The sequence below is a fragment of the Pleurodeles waltl genome, chromosome 12 (genome assembly GCF_031143425.1).
Source record: "Pleurodeles waltl isolate 20211129_DDA chromosome 12, aPleWal1.hap1.20221129, whole genome shotgun sequence".
Lineage (NCBI taxonomy): Eukaryota > Metazoa > Chordata > Amphibia > Caudata > Salamandridae > Pleurodeles > Pleurodeles waltl.
In genome coordinates this window covers 655,251,223-655,266,631 of record NC_090451.1, presented here as the reverse complement: position 1 = coordinate 655,266,631, position 15,409 = coordinate 655,251,223, and the positions used below count along the sequence as shown (strand labels likewise).

General features: G+C 47.4%; 1 protein-coding gene across 9 annotated transcripts in view; it reads right to left on the bottom strand.

Annotated features, from left to right (window-relative positions):
• Positions 1-15,409, bottom strand: part of POGZ (pogo transposable element derived with ZNF domain) — a 235,423-nt gene that overhangs the window by 80,622 nt on the left and 139,392 nt on the right. For all 9 annotated transcript variants that reach the window (XM_069218333.1, XM_069218336.1, XM_069218335.1 and 6 more), the window contains one exon: positions 8,750-8,904. In XM_069218333.1, the coding sequence (XP_069074434.1) occupies positions 8,750-8,904 (155 nt within the window). The remainder of the gene's footprint in view (positions 1-8,749; positions 8,905-15,409) is intronic.

Sequence of the window (15,409 nt, the reverse complement as noted above, 5' to 3'; positions counted from 1 at the left end):
GTTTGTGAGGTGCTGGCTTGTGTGGCTTGACCTCGAAACCCTCCTCTGAAAGTAGTTTTGCGAAATGTGCCAAATGTGCCTCTGCCCTGCGGGGAATAGAGTGCGCCCATGGCTTTAGCTGTGTCAGTGTCTTTCTTTAATTTTTCAATTGCAGTGTCCACTTCTGGTCCAAACAATTGTTGTTCATTGAACGGCATATTGAGCACTGCCTGTTGTATCTCAGGTTTGAAGCCGGATGTGCGCAGCCATGCGTGCCTCCTTATCGTTACAGCAGTATTTATAGTTCTTGCAGCTGTATCTGCTGCATCCATAGAAGAACGGATTTGGTTGTTGGATATGTTTTGTCCCTCTTCAACCACTTGTTTTGCCCGTTTTTGGAATTCTTTGGGGAGGTGCTCGATGAGATGCTGCATCTCGTCCCAATGGGCTCTGTCATATCGCGCTAGGAGTGCCTGCGAGTTGGCGATGCGCCACTGATTTGCAGCTTGTACTGCAACCCTTTTCCCGGCTGCATCAAACTTTCGGCTCTCCTTGTCTGGAAGTGGTGCGTCGCCTGATGTGTGCGAGTTGGTTCTTTTACGAGCTGCTCCTCCGACAACTGAATCTGGTGTCAGTTGTGATGTAATAAAAGCAGGGTCTGTGGGTGGTGCCTTGTATTTCTTCTCCACCCTTGGGGTTATTGCTCTGCTTTTAACTGGCTCCTTAAAGATTTGTTTAGCGTGCCTTAGCATTCCGGGGAGCATAGGGAGGCTTTGATAATTGCTATGGGTGGAGGACAGGGTGTTAAAAAGGAAGTCATCCTCGATAGGCTCTGAATGTAGCGATACGTTATGAAACTCTGCTGCCCTAGCTACCACCTGAGCATACGCTGTACTGTCCTCAGGTGGTGAGGGCTTAGTGGGGTACGACTCAGGGCTATTGTCCGATACTGGGGCGTCATAGAGATCCCATGCGTCCTGGTCATCTTGGCTCATGGTGGTATGAGCTGGTGATTGTGACGGAGTCTGTGCCGGTGATATAGGAGTTGCCGGTGGTGGAGAGGGTGGTGGAGTTACCTTCTTCACCACTTTTGCTTGTGGTGTTTTTTGTTGTTGTTGGAAATCTAGTTTCCTTTTTCTTCTGATTGGGGGAAGGGTGCTGATCTTCCCTGTCCCACTTTGTATAAAGATCCGCTTTTGCGTGTGATCTACAGCTGTTGTTTGTAATTCCTCCTCAAACCTGTGTTTTTGAAGTTGGGAGGACAGTGATTGTTCCTCTGAGTAGGAACTGGCTATCGGTTCGGTTGCTGGGCGTTTTGCCACCGAAACCGTGTCTTTTGTTGTTTTCGGCTCCGAAGAGATTTTCCTCTTTTTCGGTGTCGTACCTTCTTGGCGTCGACCATCTTCGGTGCCGCTATCCCTGTGCCGAGCAGCTTCGGTGCCGCTGTCTACCCTTTTCTGCGGCAGTATCTCGGTCCCGAGATTGCTGCGTGCCTGTGTCTCGACCCGAGTCGGACGATCTCGGCACCAGCTCGCCCTTTTTCGGTGCCGATGGGCGGTCACCTACTTTATGGGTTGAGCCATGGTCTGTCGGCAGTGGCGTCCCCTGGGCTTTGTCTGTTTTTCTGTGTGATGCTTGTTTCGATGTCTTACTCACGGTTTCTTCGACGTCGAATTCTTCGGAATCGGATTCGTGGATGGAGAATGTTTCTTCCTCTCCCTCGAACCGTTGTTGTCCTGTCGGCGTGGACGCCATCTGCAACCTTCTGGCTCTTCGGTCTCGGAGCGTTTTTCTCGACCGAAACGCTCGACAGGCCTCACACTTTTCTTCTTTGTGCTCGGGTGACAGGCACAAGTTACAGAACAAATGTTGGTCTGTATAGGGATATTTACTGTGGCATTTAGGACAGAATCGGAACGGGGTCCGTTCCATCAGTCTCGATGTTGCACGCGGTCGGGCCGACCAGGCCCCGACGGGGGATCGAAATTACCCCGAAGGGCTACCGGAGCTCTTCAAGATTCGGTGTCGATTCCAATCTAACCCGATACCGAACGAAACAATACCGACTAATTTTCCGTTGATTCTGACTAACTTTCCGACCCGAAACACGGAGCGAAAAGGAACATGTCCGAACCCGAAGGCGGAAAAAAAAAAATCTAACATGGAGTCAACGCCCATGCGCAATGGAACCAAAGTAGGAGGAGTCCCTCGGTCTTGTGACTCGAAAAGACTTCTTCGAAGGAAAACAACTTGTAACACTCCGACCCAACACCAGACGGCGGACTATGCACAGCATGTGTATCTGCAGCTACACATGCCACCGAACACAAGTTTCCCCTTTCTTCCTCCAGCTGGACTCCATATGTTACTTGCAAAATGAAAATGTCACTTACCCAGTGTACATCTGTCCGTGGCATCAGTCGCAGTAGATTCGCATGTTCTGCAATAGCTCGCCATCTGGTGTTGGGCCGGAGTGTTACAAGTTGTTTTTCTTCGAAGAAGTCTTTCGAGTCACGGGACCGAGTGACTCCTCCTTTTGTCTCCATTGCGCATGGGCGTCGACTCCATCTTCGATTGTTTTTCCCCGCAGAGGGTGAGGTAGGAGTTGAATTGTAGTAATAGTGCCCATGCAATGGAGTGACTAAGTATGCACCTATTTAAGGTTGAGATGATACATATATAAATAATTGAAGGTAACTTCCAAACTGCTACAGGCTCCCGGGGAGGCGGGTGGGCACATGCGAATCTACTGCGACTGATGCCACGAACAGATGTACACTGGGTAAGTGACATTTTCAGTTCGATGGCATCTGTCGCTGTAGATACGCATGTTCTGCAATAGACTAGTAAGCAGTTATTTCCCCAAAAGCGGTGGATCAGCCTGTAGGAGTGGAAGTAGTCTGAAATAATGTCCTTAATACAGCTTGACCTACTGTGGCTTGTTGTGCGGATAACACGTCTACACAGTAGTGCTTGGTGAATGTGTGAGGCGTAGACCATGTGGCTGCCTTACATATTTCTTGCATTGGGATGTTTCCTAGAAAGGCCATGGTAGCACCTTTCTTTCTGGTTGAGTGTGCCCTTGGTGTAATGGGCAGCTGTCGTTTAGCTTTAAGGTAGCAGATTTGGATGCATTTAACTATCCATCTGGCTATACCTTGTTTTGAAATTGGGTTTCCTGCATGAGGTTTTTGAAATGCAATAAAGAGTTGTTTAGTCTTTCTGATGTTCTTTGTTCTGTCAATGTAATACATTAATGCTCTTTTGACATCTAATGTATGTAGTGCCCTTTCAGCTACGGTATCTGGCTGTGGAAAGAACACTGGAAGTTCCACTGTTTGATTTAGATGGAACGGTGAAATAACCTTTGGCAAAAATTTAGGATTGGTCCTTAGGACGACTTTATTTTTGTGTAGTTGTATAAAAGGTTCCTGTATAGTAAACGCCTGAATCTCGCTTACTCTTCTCAGGGAAGTAATGGCGATGAGAAATGCCACCTTCCAGGTTAGGAACTGTATGTCGCAGGAGTGCATGGTTTCAAAAGGTGGACCCATAAGTCTAGTTAGGACAACATTTAGGTTCCATGAAGGAACAGGTAGTGTTCTTGGTGGTATAATTCTCCTAAGGCCCTCCATGAATGCTTTAGTGACTGGTATTTTATATAGGGAAGTTGAATAGGTAGTCTGCAGATATGCAGATATTGCTGCAAGGTGAATCTTAATGGAAGAGAAAGCTAGGTTAGATTTTTGTAAGTGAAGCAAGTAACCCACTACATGTTCTGGAGTTGTGTGTAATGGTTGTATTTGATTAATATGGCAGTAGCAAACAAACCTCTTCCATTTACTTGCATAGCAGTGCCTGGTGGATGGCCTTCTTGCTTGTTTTATGACTTCCATACATTCTTGGGTAAGTTGTAAGTGTCCGAATTCTAGGATTTCAGGAGCCAGATTGCTAGATTCAGCGATGCTGGATCTGGGTGTCTGATCTTTTGGTTGTGCTGTGTCAACAGATCTGGCCTGTTGGGCAATTTGATGCAGGGTACCACTGATAGGTCTAGCAGCGTTGTGTACCAGGGTTGCCTTGCCCAAGTTGGTGCTATCAATATGAGTTTGAGTTTGCTTTGACTGAGTTTGTTTACCAGGTAAGGAAGGAGAGGGAGAGGAGGAAAAGCGTAAGCAAATATCCCTGACCAGTTCATCCATAGGGCATTGCCTTGGGATTGTTTGTGTGGGTATCTGGATGCGAAGTTTTGGCATTTTGCGTTCTCCCTTGTCGCAAACAAGTCTATCTGAGGTGTTCCCCAGAGTTTGAAATAAGTGTTCAGTATTTGGGGGTGAATTTCCCATTCGTGGACCTGTTGGTGATCTCGAGAGAGATTGTCTGCGAGTTGATTTTGTATCCCTGGTATAAACTGTGCAATTAGGCGAATTTGGTTGTGAATTGCCCAATGCCAAATTTTTTGTGCTAGCAGGCTTAACTGCGTGGAGTGCGTCCCTCCCTGCTTGTTTAGATAATACATTGTTGTCATGTTGTCTGTTTTGACGAGAATGTATTTGTGAACTATTATTGGTTGGAAAGCTTTTAGTGCTTGAAAAACTGCTAGAAGTTCTAGGTGATTGATATGCAGTTTTGTTTGATGTACGTTCCATTGTCCTTGTATGCTGTGTTGATTGAGGTGTGCTCCCCACCCTGTTATGGAAGCATCTGTTGTTATTACGTATTGTGGCACTGGGTCTTGGAAAGGCCGCCCCTTGTTTAAATTTATGTTGTTCCACCACAGAAGCGAGAGGTAAGTTTGGCGGTCTATTAACACCAGATCTAGAAGGTGACCCTGTGCTTGAGACCACTGTGATGCTAGGCATTGTTGTAAGGGCCTCATGTGCAGTCTTGCGTTTGGGACAATGGCTATGCATGATGACATCATGCCTAGGAGTTGTAATACCATCTTTGCCTGTATCTTTTGTGTTGGATACATGCGTTGTATGATGGTGTTGAAATTTTGAATTCTTTGTGGACTTGGAGTGGCTACTCCTTTTGATGTGTCTATTATGGCTCCCAGGTATTGTTGTACCTTGCGTGGCAGAATTTTGGATTTTGTGAAATTGACGGTGAACCCTAGTTTGAAGAGGGTTTGTATGATATGATTTGTGTGATTTGAGCACTCTATTAACGAATGGGCCTTGATTAGCCAGTCGTCTAGATATGGGAACACATGTATTTGCTGCCTTCTTATGTGTGCTGCGACCACTGCTAGACATTTGGTAAAGACTCTTGGTGCGGTTGTTAATCCGAAAGGCAGTACCTTGAATTGGTAATGTATTCCTTTGAATACAAACCTTAGGTATTTCCTGTGCGATGGGTGTATTGGTATATGGAAATAAGCATCCTTGAGGTCTAAAGTTGCCATGTAGTCGTGCAGTTTTAGCAATGGCAATACTTCTTGTAGTGTGACCATGTGGAAGTGGTCTGATTTGATGAAAGTGTTCACTACTCTGAGGTCTAGGATTGGTCTCAGCGTTTTGTCCTTCTTTGGTATCAGAAAGTACAGTGAGTAAACTCCTGTGTTTATTTGTGTGTTTGGCACTAATTCGATTGCATTCTTTTGCAATAGTGCCTGCACTTCTATCTCCAGGAGATTGGAATGGTGTGTTGTTAAATTTTGTGCTTTTGGTGGTATGTTTGGAGGGAATTGTAGAAATTCTATGCAATAACCATGTTGGATAATTGCTAGAACCCAAGTGTCTGTAGTGATTTCCTCCCATGCTTTGTAATAATGACCTATTCTTCCCCCCACTGGTGTTGTGTGGAGGGGGTGAGTGACATGTGAGTCATTGTTTAGTAGTAGGGGTTTTGGGGCTTTGAAATCTCCCTCTATTTCTAGGGAATTGCCCTCCTCTATATTGTCCCCGAAAACCTCCTCTATACTGTCCCTGGTAAGTGGACGGTGTTGCTTGTGAGGTGCTGGCTTGTGTGCTTTGACCCCGAAACCCCCCTCGAAAGGGCGTTTTACGGAATGTGCTGTAATTCCCTCTGCTCTGCGGGGAGTAGAGTGCGCCCATGGCTTTGGCAGTGTCTGTATCTTTTTTGAGTTTCTCAATCGCTGTGTCCACTTCTGGACCGAACAGTTCTTTTTCATTAAAAGGCATATTGAGAACTGCTTGTTGAATCTCTGGTTTAAATCCAGACGTTCGGAGCCATGCATGCCTTCTGATAGTTACAGATGTATTAATTGTCCGTGCAGCTGTATCTGCAGCGTCCATGGAGGAACGTATCTGGTTGTTGGAGATGGTCTGTCCCTCCTCAACCACTTGTTTTGCCCTATTTTGGAAGTCTTTGGGCAGATGTTCAATGAGATGTTGCATCTCGTCCCAGTGGGCTCTGTCATAGCGCGCAAGTAGTGCCTGGGAGTTCGCGATGCGCCACTGGTTTGCAGCTTGTGCTGCGACTCTCTTACCAGCTGCATCGAACTTGCGGCTTTCTTTATCTGGGGGTGGTGCATCTCCAGATGTGTGAGAGTTGGCCCTTTTCCTAGCTGCTCCTACAACAACAGAGTCTGGTGGCAGCTGTGTTGTGATGAAAACCGGGTCCGTAGGAGGCGGCTTATACTTTTTTTCCACCCTTGGTGTGATTGCCCTACTTTTGACCGGGTCCTTAAATATGTCTTTTGCGTGCCGGAGCATACCAGGGAGCATAGGCAGGCTTTGGTAGGAGCTGTGGGTGGAGGAGAGTGTGTTGAACAAGAAATCATCCTCGACCTGTTCTGAGTGGAGGCTTACGTTGTGAAATTGTGCTGCTCTAGCCACCACCTGAGAGTACGCGGTGCTGTCTTCTGGTGGAGATGGTTTTGTAGGGTATGCCTCTGGGCTGTTATCTGACACTGGGGCGTCGTATAGGTCCCATGCGTCCTGATCTTGGTCACCCTGGCTCATGGTGGTGTGAGCTGGGGAGTGTGATGGCGTTTGTGCTGGTGAAACGTTAATCACGGGCGGAGGAGAGGGTGGTGGTGTAACTCTTTTCACCACTTTTGGTTGTGGTGCTTGTTCCGTCTGGAACTCCAACCTTCTCTTTCTCCTAATGGGGGGAAGGGTGCTTATTTTTCCTGTTCCCTGCTGAATGAAGATACGCTTTTGCGTATGGTCCACATCAGTTGCTTGTAGCTCTTCCTCAAACCTATGCTTTTTCATTTGGGAGGTTAGCGAGTGCTCTTCTGTATAAGAGCCTGAAGCTGGGTCGCTTGCAGTTTGTTTCGGCATCGAAACTTTGTCTGCGTGTTTTTTCGGCTCCGAGGTGACTTTTTTCCTTTTCGGGGCCGAAACCTCTCGGCGTCGATCTGTTTCGGTGCCGCTGTCTCGGCGTCGAGACGTGTCCACACCGGCATCTCGGTGTCGAGGCTTGTCTCCAGCACTTTCTCGGTCCCGAGAAGGCTGCGTGCCGGTGTCTCGACCGGAGTCGGACGATCTCGGCACTGTTTGGGCCTTTTTCGGTGCCGACGGTCGGTCACCGAATTTATGGGTCGAGCCATGGCCTGGTGGCAGTGGCGTCCCCTGGGCCTTGTAAATGTTTCTTTGTGTGGTTTTCGACGTCTTACTCACGGTTTGTGTATCGTCGAATCCTTCGGAGTCTGAGTCTTGGATCGAGAAGGTACCTTCCTCTTCTTGTTCCTCGAACTCCCGTTGGGCTGTCGGTGCGGACGCCATTTGAAGTCTTCTGGCTCGACGGTCTCGGAGTGTTTTTCGGGACCGGAACGCACGACAGGCCTCGCAGGTGTCTTCGCTGTGCTCAGGTGACAGGCACAGGTTGCAGACCAAGTGTTGGTCTGTGTAGGGGTATTTATTGTGGCATTTGGGGCAGAAACGGAACGGGGTCCGTTCCATCGGCGTTCTTCAGCACGCGGTCGGGCCGACCAGGCCCCCGACGGAGGATCGAAAAACTACCCCGAAGGGCACCGGAGCTCTTCGATCTTCGATGCGGTGTGGAATCTAAGTACGCCGATCCCGAACGCAACAATACCGACGAAAATCTTCCGAAATTAACTATTTTTTCCGTTCCGAAACTCGGAGCGACAGGAACACGTCCGAACCCGATGGCGGAAAAAAAACAATCGAAGATGGAGTCGACGCCCATGCGCAATGGAGACAAAAGGAGGAGTCACTCGGTCCCGTGACTCGAAAGACTTCTTCGAAGAAAAACAACTTGTAACACTCCGGCCCAACACCAGATGGCGAGCTATTGCAGAACATGCGTATCTACAGCGACAGATGCCATCGAACGATGAAGTTTCAACACTCCATCCATCATTTTGTTTTGTGATGTTGCTATGTGTGCCCTAAGTGGCTAGGGTAAGCCCAGACGTGGGTCCCTTGCTCGCTGTGCCACTGGATTCAAGCTAGTCTGGCTGATGAGGGGTGATACCCTGAAACCAGACCAAGGATGCTTGTTTCCAGTCCAGGGAGAACCTGGCTTGGCAGTTCAGGCTGGACAATTTCTATAGGGAGCAGGGTTTAGACTGATTTTCATATAGCTGTGTCCAAACTGGGATGATGTGGCAAGCAAAATATCGATGTATTAAACCCAGATCTGTGACTGGGGGTGGAAGACTGTTTGAAAAGCTGAAACTCTGTCCATCATTTTATTTTGTGATGTTGCTGAAAACAAGGTATAGACACAGAAATGAATAGCATACAGGCTCACATGTGATGAAAAATAGCCATAAGACAGGATTCACAGAACTGGGCAGATCTGGATAAATTATGGAAAATGAAACACATACTGGTTGATTCATAGGAGCTGTGGACGCTTTCGAGATGACACTGTAGCTGGAACGGAGTGGAGAACTGCCGGTAACAATGCTGGCAGATGGTGTGCCCATCTACCTCTCCATTCTGTTGGTCTAGCTCCACGTGATGCTTCATATGGTTCATAAATCTGAAGTAAAAACAAGACACAAGCTTTGTCTGTGATCCAAACCAATGAACATTGATATTAAGAAAGTTACTCAGTAGCAATGGACCTTTAGAAGGAAACCCTTTAAGGATCACTATAAGATCGAAAAAAGATCTGTATGCCAACAGATTGTGGATCTAAATTTGATACCATGCTAAAGAACAGAATCACATTCACGCAAGAACGTAGCTTTTTATACTTGAGACAAACTAAACAATATGAACAGATTTTTAAAAACTGCAATAATTTTCTTGTTTAACAACCAGGGATGCAGCACCACAGCACGTTAGTGGCACATGGGTAGCGGGAGAGACTGCTGTGCAAAAAAGGAAGACCGTAACACAAGGACCTTTTTTCTTTTTCCAAGCAATATTCTTTTGCAAAAGCAAAACATATATTGGAAACACTACTTGCCCTATAACAATAGTGACACATGGTTAGCAGGAGAGATCACTGTACAAAGAGAAAACCGTAACACAGGGAGTTTTTTTTCCTTTTACAAGCAATATTCTTTTGGAAAAGCAGAATATAAATACTGGAAACTCTACTTGTCCTGTAATAATCTGTTCGCAGGATGTAGTGCTGTGTTGCAGACTCACATGGTAGTGGGATGAACACTATCCGGGCTAGGCTGAGTGTTGAACTCCCAGGTAGCTTATGTAGTGCCTCTGGAACTGACTGGTTCAGGTGTTCAGGCCAGTCATCTTGTTGTGGTGAATTCCACATCACACAAGAGATGTATAAATGGTGATAGTTACCTGTTAAAAGGGACAGGCGAGCAACAGATTCCTGCTTTTCTACCAAAGTAGAGTGCAGAGCCTGTGTATCTACAGCCACACATGCGACAAACACAGGCAGATATTTTACTTATCTCATAAGCATTTATTTGTGGCATGCAGTGCTGTAGATTAACATGCTCTGCATACTCCTGCCATTTAGTTTGTGGGCTCAGTTGTTCAAAACTTATTATTATTATTAGTTTTTTTTTTTTTTAAGAATTGTTTCAGGTTACGAGGGACTCCTCCCAGGTTGGTAATGCTCAGGGGCACAAGCACCATTATTAAATTGCTTTCCGCACTGCGAGTGAGAGTAAAGATGGAGCATTAGAAAGGAAAGTGAGGTCACCATGTAAAAAGTTAAATACAGTGAATTTAGGTAAAAGAAACAACATCTGCCACAACCAAAGGTTTCCACTGAGGTGCATGTAAATCCACAGGACTACTTCCTACGGAACAGACGACTGCAAGGTAACATTCTGTTCGTAGCATGTGTGGCTATAGGTGCACATGATCCACACACACTGTAAAACAGTACTCCCCTAAGTGGTGGTTAGCAAGAGGCTGTCACAGAAGACTGAAGTAGTTCTTAGAACGGCTTGGTCAACTCTTGCTTGTTAGCATGCTAAAACATTCACACAGTAGTGTCTGCTGAATGTGTGTTGAGTGAACCATGTAGATGTTTTACGAATGTCAGCTATGAGTATACTTCCAGGGAAAGCCACAGTGGCTCTTTTCTGCGAGTGGTATGAGGCCTGGGCAGGGCAGGCTAATTCCTTCTAGACAAACAGGTCTGGATATATATTTAACAATCCATCTATCCATGTCCACCTTTGAACGAGCATGTGTTTGTGTAGCTTGGCAAAAGCAACAAAAATCTATCAAGTTTTGTGAAAAGGGTTGGTCCTCTGTATGTAATACAGGAAGGCGCCCTTGACTTTAAGGGTGTACAGAGCCCTCTCTGCCACAGAATCTGTTTGTGGAAAGAAGTCCTGAAGATAAATTGTTTAATTGAGATGGAATGGGGTTACGATCTTAGGAAGGAACTGAAGATTGGTTCTAAAGACAATTCTGTCATGAAAGAAAGGCTTCTCCAAGACAAGGGAATGCAATTCACTAACATGCCTTAAAGATGTGATAGTGACAAGGAAAGCAACCATCCAGGAAAAAAACTGTAGTGGGTGTGAATGAAGAGGTTCAAAAGAAGGTCCTCATGAATTCGGTAACAAAAACATTAAGGTTCCAGGCAGGTCCAGGGGGTAACCCTGGATGGAATAACCTTGTTAAATCCTTCAATGAAAGCCCTGATGACAGGGATTCTGAATGAAGAAGAGTGTTCCCTGTTCTGCGTGTAGGCTGCAAGTGAAGAAATATAGGCTAGCTCTGATTTCTGGAACTTGAGGTAGAAGACGATATTCTGAACTGCAGGTTTATGCAAGTCTATGCGCTTAGGAGTTGTCCATTGCTGGAAGTTACTCTGCCCATAGGTGTATCCAGTGGTGAAGTGCCAAATGCTTTGTGCTAATGCTGACAGCTGCGTTGAGTGCGAGCCACTATGCTTTTGGAGATATTACATGGGGGTCATGTTCTTATCAAAAGTACTTTCAATCAATCAAGGATTTGTAGAGTGCGGCTATTCACCCGTGAGGGTCTCAAGGCGCTGAGAGAGGAAGGCGGCTGAACCTGGGAAATTAAAGCCTTCAAAGCTTGCTGGATGCCCATGACCTAGAAGTAATTGATGCAGAGCCCCCTTTGCTGCAGCGACCACATGCCCTGAATGATCAGCTGCTGAAGATGCCCATCAGAGAGAGGCGTTCATGGAGTCTATGACGGGCCGGCCCTGTAACAGATTGTTGCAGTAGTGCAGAGAGTGATGGATGAAGGCCCATATTGTAGGAAGCTGGCTCTGTATATAATATATCACAATGAGATATAGTGTGCACAGAGCCCAGGGATTCCCCAGAGGCTTAACAGAGGCTAAAGTAGATAATACTAATGCTCTCTTTTGTGGTAGTGTGGTCAAGCAGTTAGGCTTCTCAGAGGCCAGTGCAAAGCATTTGCTGTACACACACAGACTATAGAAGAAGCACACACTCAATGATTTAACTCCAGACCAATTGTTTTATATAGCAAAAATATATGTTGTTAATTTATTTCTAGAACCACAAGGTTCAAGTTGCAAGTATTTCACATATGTATCAATACCACTTCGATTGGAATTGGTAACTTCTACAGTTTTTGAATAAATGGCAATAATCTGTTTTAAACATTGACTGCAATTTGCGGAACAATTCCTGTGGGGAAGGAAAGTTAGTATGTTTTGCAGGTAGGTACAACACTTACAGTTCCAGACTCCAGGGGCTAGGAAGTCCATTGGTTGGGGTTTAAGTTAACCCCAAACACCCACCACCAGCAACATGGGGCCGGCCGATTACAGAGGTCAAAGAAGAGGCAAGTTTAACACGGGCTCCTATGGAGACTGGGGCACTCTATTTCAGATCGGCTTGCAGGTAAGTACCTACGTCTTCAGAGGACAAACCTGGGTGGTTTAGTGGAGCACCAGGGGGCCCCAGGTAAGCACCAAACTCACACCCTCAGTGACGCAGGGGCGACCGGGTGCAAACAGAGGGTCAGGCTCCCAATGCTTTCCTATGGGGGGACCTAGGGGTCTCTTAGATGCTGCAGGCTGGGTCCAGACGGTCTGTTCCGGAAAACCACTGGCTGGACAAGTAGGAGGGCCGCCTGCTGAACATTGCTGCACCGGAGGTCAGGTTCCCCAATGCCAGGGGGCTGTGGGTGCAGTGTACCTTTTGGCATCGGATATCTTCGCCCAGAGCTTTCGCGGTCAGGGTGTCCTGTGGATATACACTGCAGGCGGCGGCGTGGGGGACAGGAGAGGTCAACCAAGGGTGGGCACTTGCTCAGAATCACCTGGGGATCCTCTCTAGTCAGTTGGGCCACCTGGACACGGCCGTGGGGTGCAGAGCGGTCATGACTCACGGATCCAGGGAGGCTCTGGAGTCCTTAGATGTAGTTTCTTCTTGGACAGGGCCGCTGTCCATGGGAGTTCTTGGCCCTCTGATGGAGGCAGTCCTCTGGAGGCTTGGCAGAGGTTGCTGGATCCGCTGGGGCCAAGTCAGTTTTCGTCTTCCTTCTTCTCTGCTGGGCTTTCAGCTTAGCAGTACTTCTTTTTTCTTGTGAGGTTACCACGAATCTGAGGATGTGGGTTCAGGGGAGCCCTTAAATCCTGGATTTAGGGTCGTTACAGGGGTCAGAGGGCAGTAGCCAATGGTTACTAACCATTAGGGTGGGTACACCCTTCCTCTATCCACTCCCTTTGGGGAGGGGGACACAAACCTAACCCCACTGGTCCCTGTCCTCCAAACTAAGATGGAGGATTCTGCTGGGAGGGGGTCACCTCAGCTTTGGACACCATTGGGGTGGTTCTAGCTAGGGTGGTCACTCCTTCCTGCTTTCCCTAATTTTCCTGCCGGACTTGCCACCAAAAGTGGGGATTTGTCCGCGGGGCGGGCAACTCTACTAGCTGAAGTGCCCTGGAGCACTGTAACAAGAGGCCTGAGACTCAGAGGCTTACCGCTAGGTGTTACAGTTCCTGCACAGGGGAGGTATGAAGCACCTCCACCCAGTACAGGCTTTGTTTCAGGCCACCAAGCGCACAAAGGCGCTCACCCCATGTGGTCAGAAACTTGTCTCTTAGTGGCAGTCTGGCACAGACCAGTCAGTCCTGCACTAAACAATTGGGTAAAATACAGGGGGCATCTCTAAGATGCCCTCTGTGTGCATTGTTCAATAAATCCAACACTGGCATCAGTGTGCGCTGATTGTGCTAACAAGTTTAATACCAAACTTGCCAGTATTCAGTGAAGCCATTATGGAGCTGTGGCGTTCGTAAAGACAAACTTCCAGACCATATAATCAATATGGCTACACTGCACTTACAATGTCCAAGAATGGACTTAGACACAGTGGGGGCATATTGCTCATGCAGCTATGCCCTCACCTGTGGAATAGTACCCGGGCCAGGGCCCACAGGTGGTGAGAGTTTTGTCTGGCTGATCCTGTGCGTCAAAGGCGCTCACGGTTCTTAGTTAGACGTGCAGAAGGGGAAGAAAACAGACAGCAGGGACACTCTTGTAGGCATCCTCGTTGATTGAGTCACCCCTCGTGAGCAGGTCATCTTTGGTAGCAGTGGTATCTGGTCCAGACACAAACAAGTCTTGGTGTTTGAAAACTGTTCTGGTATCCAGAGTATTGGTGCAAGGCGGCTCCTGATCTGCTTGGCATCTCCAAACTTTGTGGGGAGATGGGTCTGTCCTCCTGGAGCACAGTGATCTCCTCCGGGGTGACTGCTGCATCAGTGGACCCGGTGGTCAGCAGATTGCTGGAACACATGTCATGGTTAGTGTCTGCAGATTGCAGGAAGTGGTTTTTCCACTCCAAGGGAGACGTTGGCTGGTTGGCGAAGAGCTGGCAGCCCTCCAAGACTTTTGGAAGATGCACAGCTGCAGGACGAGTCGGGTCCGGGGAATTCTCAGGAAAGCAGCAGGTAGGCATGGTTTGGCGCCAAATGTCCATGCTGGTCCACAGTTATTGCGCTGGAGGATGCACAGCTGCAGGATGAGCTGGGTCTTTGCAATTGTTGGGACAGGAGCAGGCAGCCAGAGTTTAGTGTCAAGTCCACAGGTAGTCCACAATTCTCGCATATTCGGCCCTTTTGTGTCCTTCTTCATGTAGTCAGGAGGATCTATGTTCCCGGTGTCGTGGCCACCTAAGTACTGAATATAAGGGTGTAGGAAGTTGGCTCTGTATGTGCTATTTCAAAGTAAGGAATAGCATGCACAGAGTCCAAGGGTTCCCCTTAGAGGTAAAATAGTGGTAAAAATAGATAATACTAATGCTCTATTTTGTGGTAGTGTGGTCGAGCAGTAGGCTTATCCAAGGAGTAGTGTTAAGCATTTGTTGTACATACACATAGACAATAAATGAGGTACACACACTCAGAGACAAATCCAGCCAATAGGTTTTTATATAGAAAAATATATTTTCTTAGTTTATTTTAAGAACCACAGGTTCAAATTCTACATGTAATATCTCATTCGAAAGGTATTGCAGGTAAGTACTTTAGGAACTTCAAATCATCAAAATTGCATGTATACTTTTCAAGTTATTCACAAATAGCTGTTTTAAAAGTGGACACTTAGTGCAATTTTCACAGTTCCTAGGGGAGGTAAGTATTTGTTAGGTTAACCAGGTAAGTAAGACACTTACAGGGCTTAGTTCTTGGTCCAAGGTAGCCCACCGTTGGGGGTTCAGAGCAACCCCAAAGTCACCACACCAGCAGCTCAGGGCCGGTCAGGTGCAGAGTTCAAAGTGGTGCCCAAAACACATAGGCTAGAATGGAGAGAAGGGGGTGCCCCGGTTCCGGTCTGCTTGCAGGTAAGTACCCGCGTCTTCGGAGGGCAGACCAGGGGGGTTTTGTAGGGCACCGGGGGGGACACAAGCCCACACAGAAATTTCACCCTCAGCAGCGCGGGGGCGGCCGGGTGCAGTGTAGAAACAAGCGTCGGGTTTGTAATGGAAGTCAATGGGAGATCTCGGGATCTCTTCAGCGCTGCAGGCAGGCAAGGGGGGGATTCCTCGGGGAAACCTCCACTTGGGCAAGGGAGAGGGACTCCTGGGGGTCACTTCTC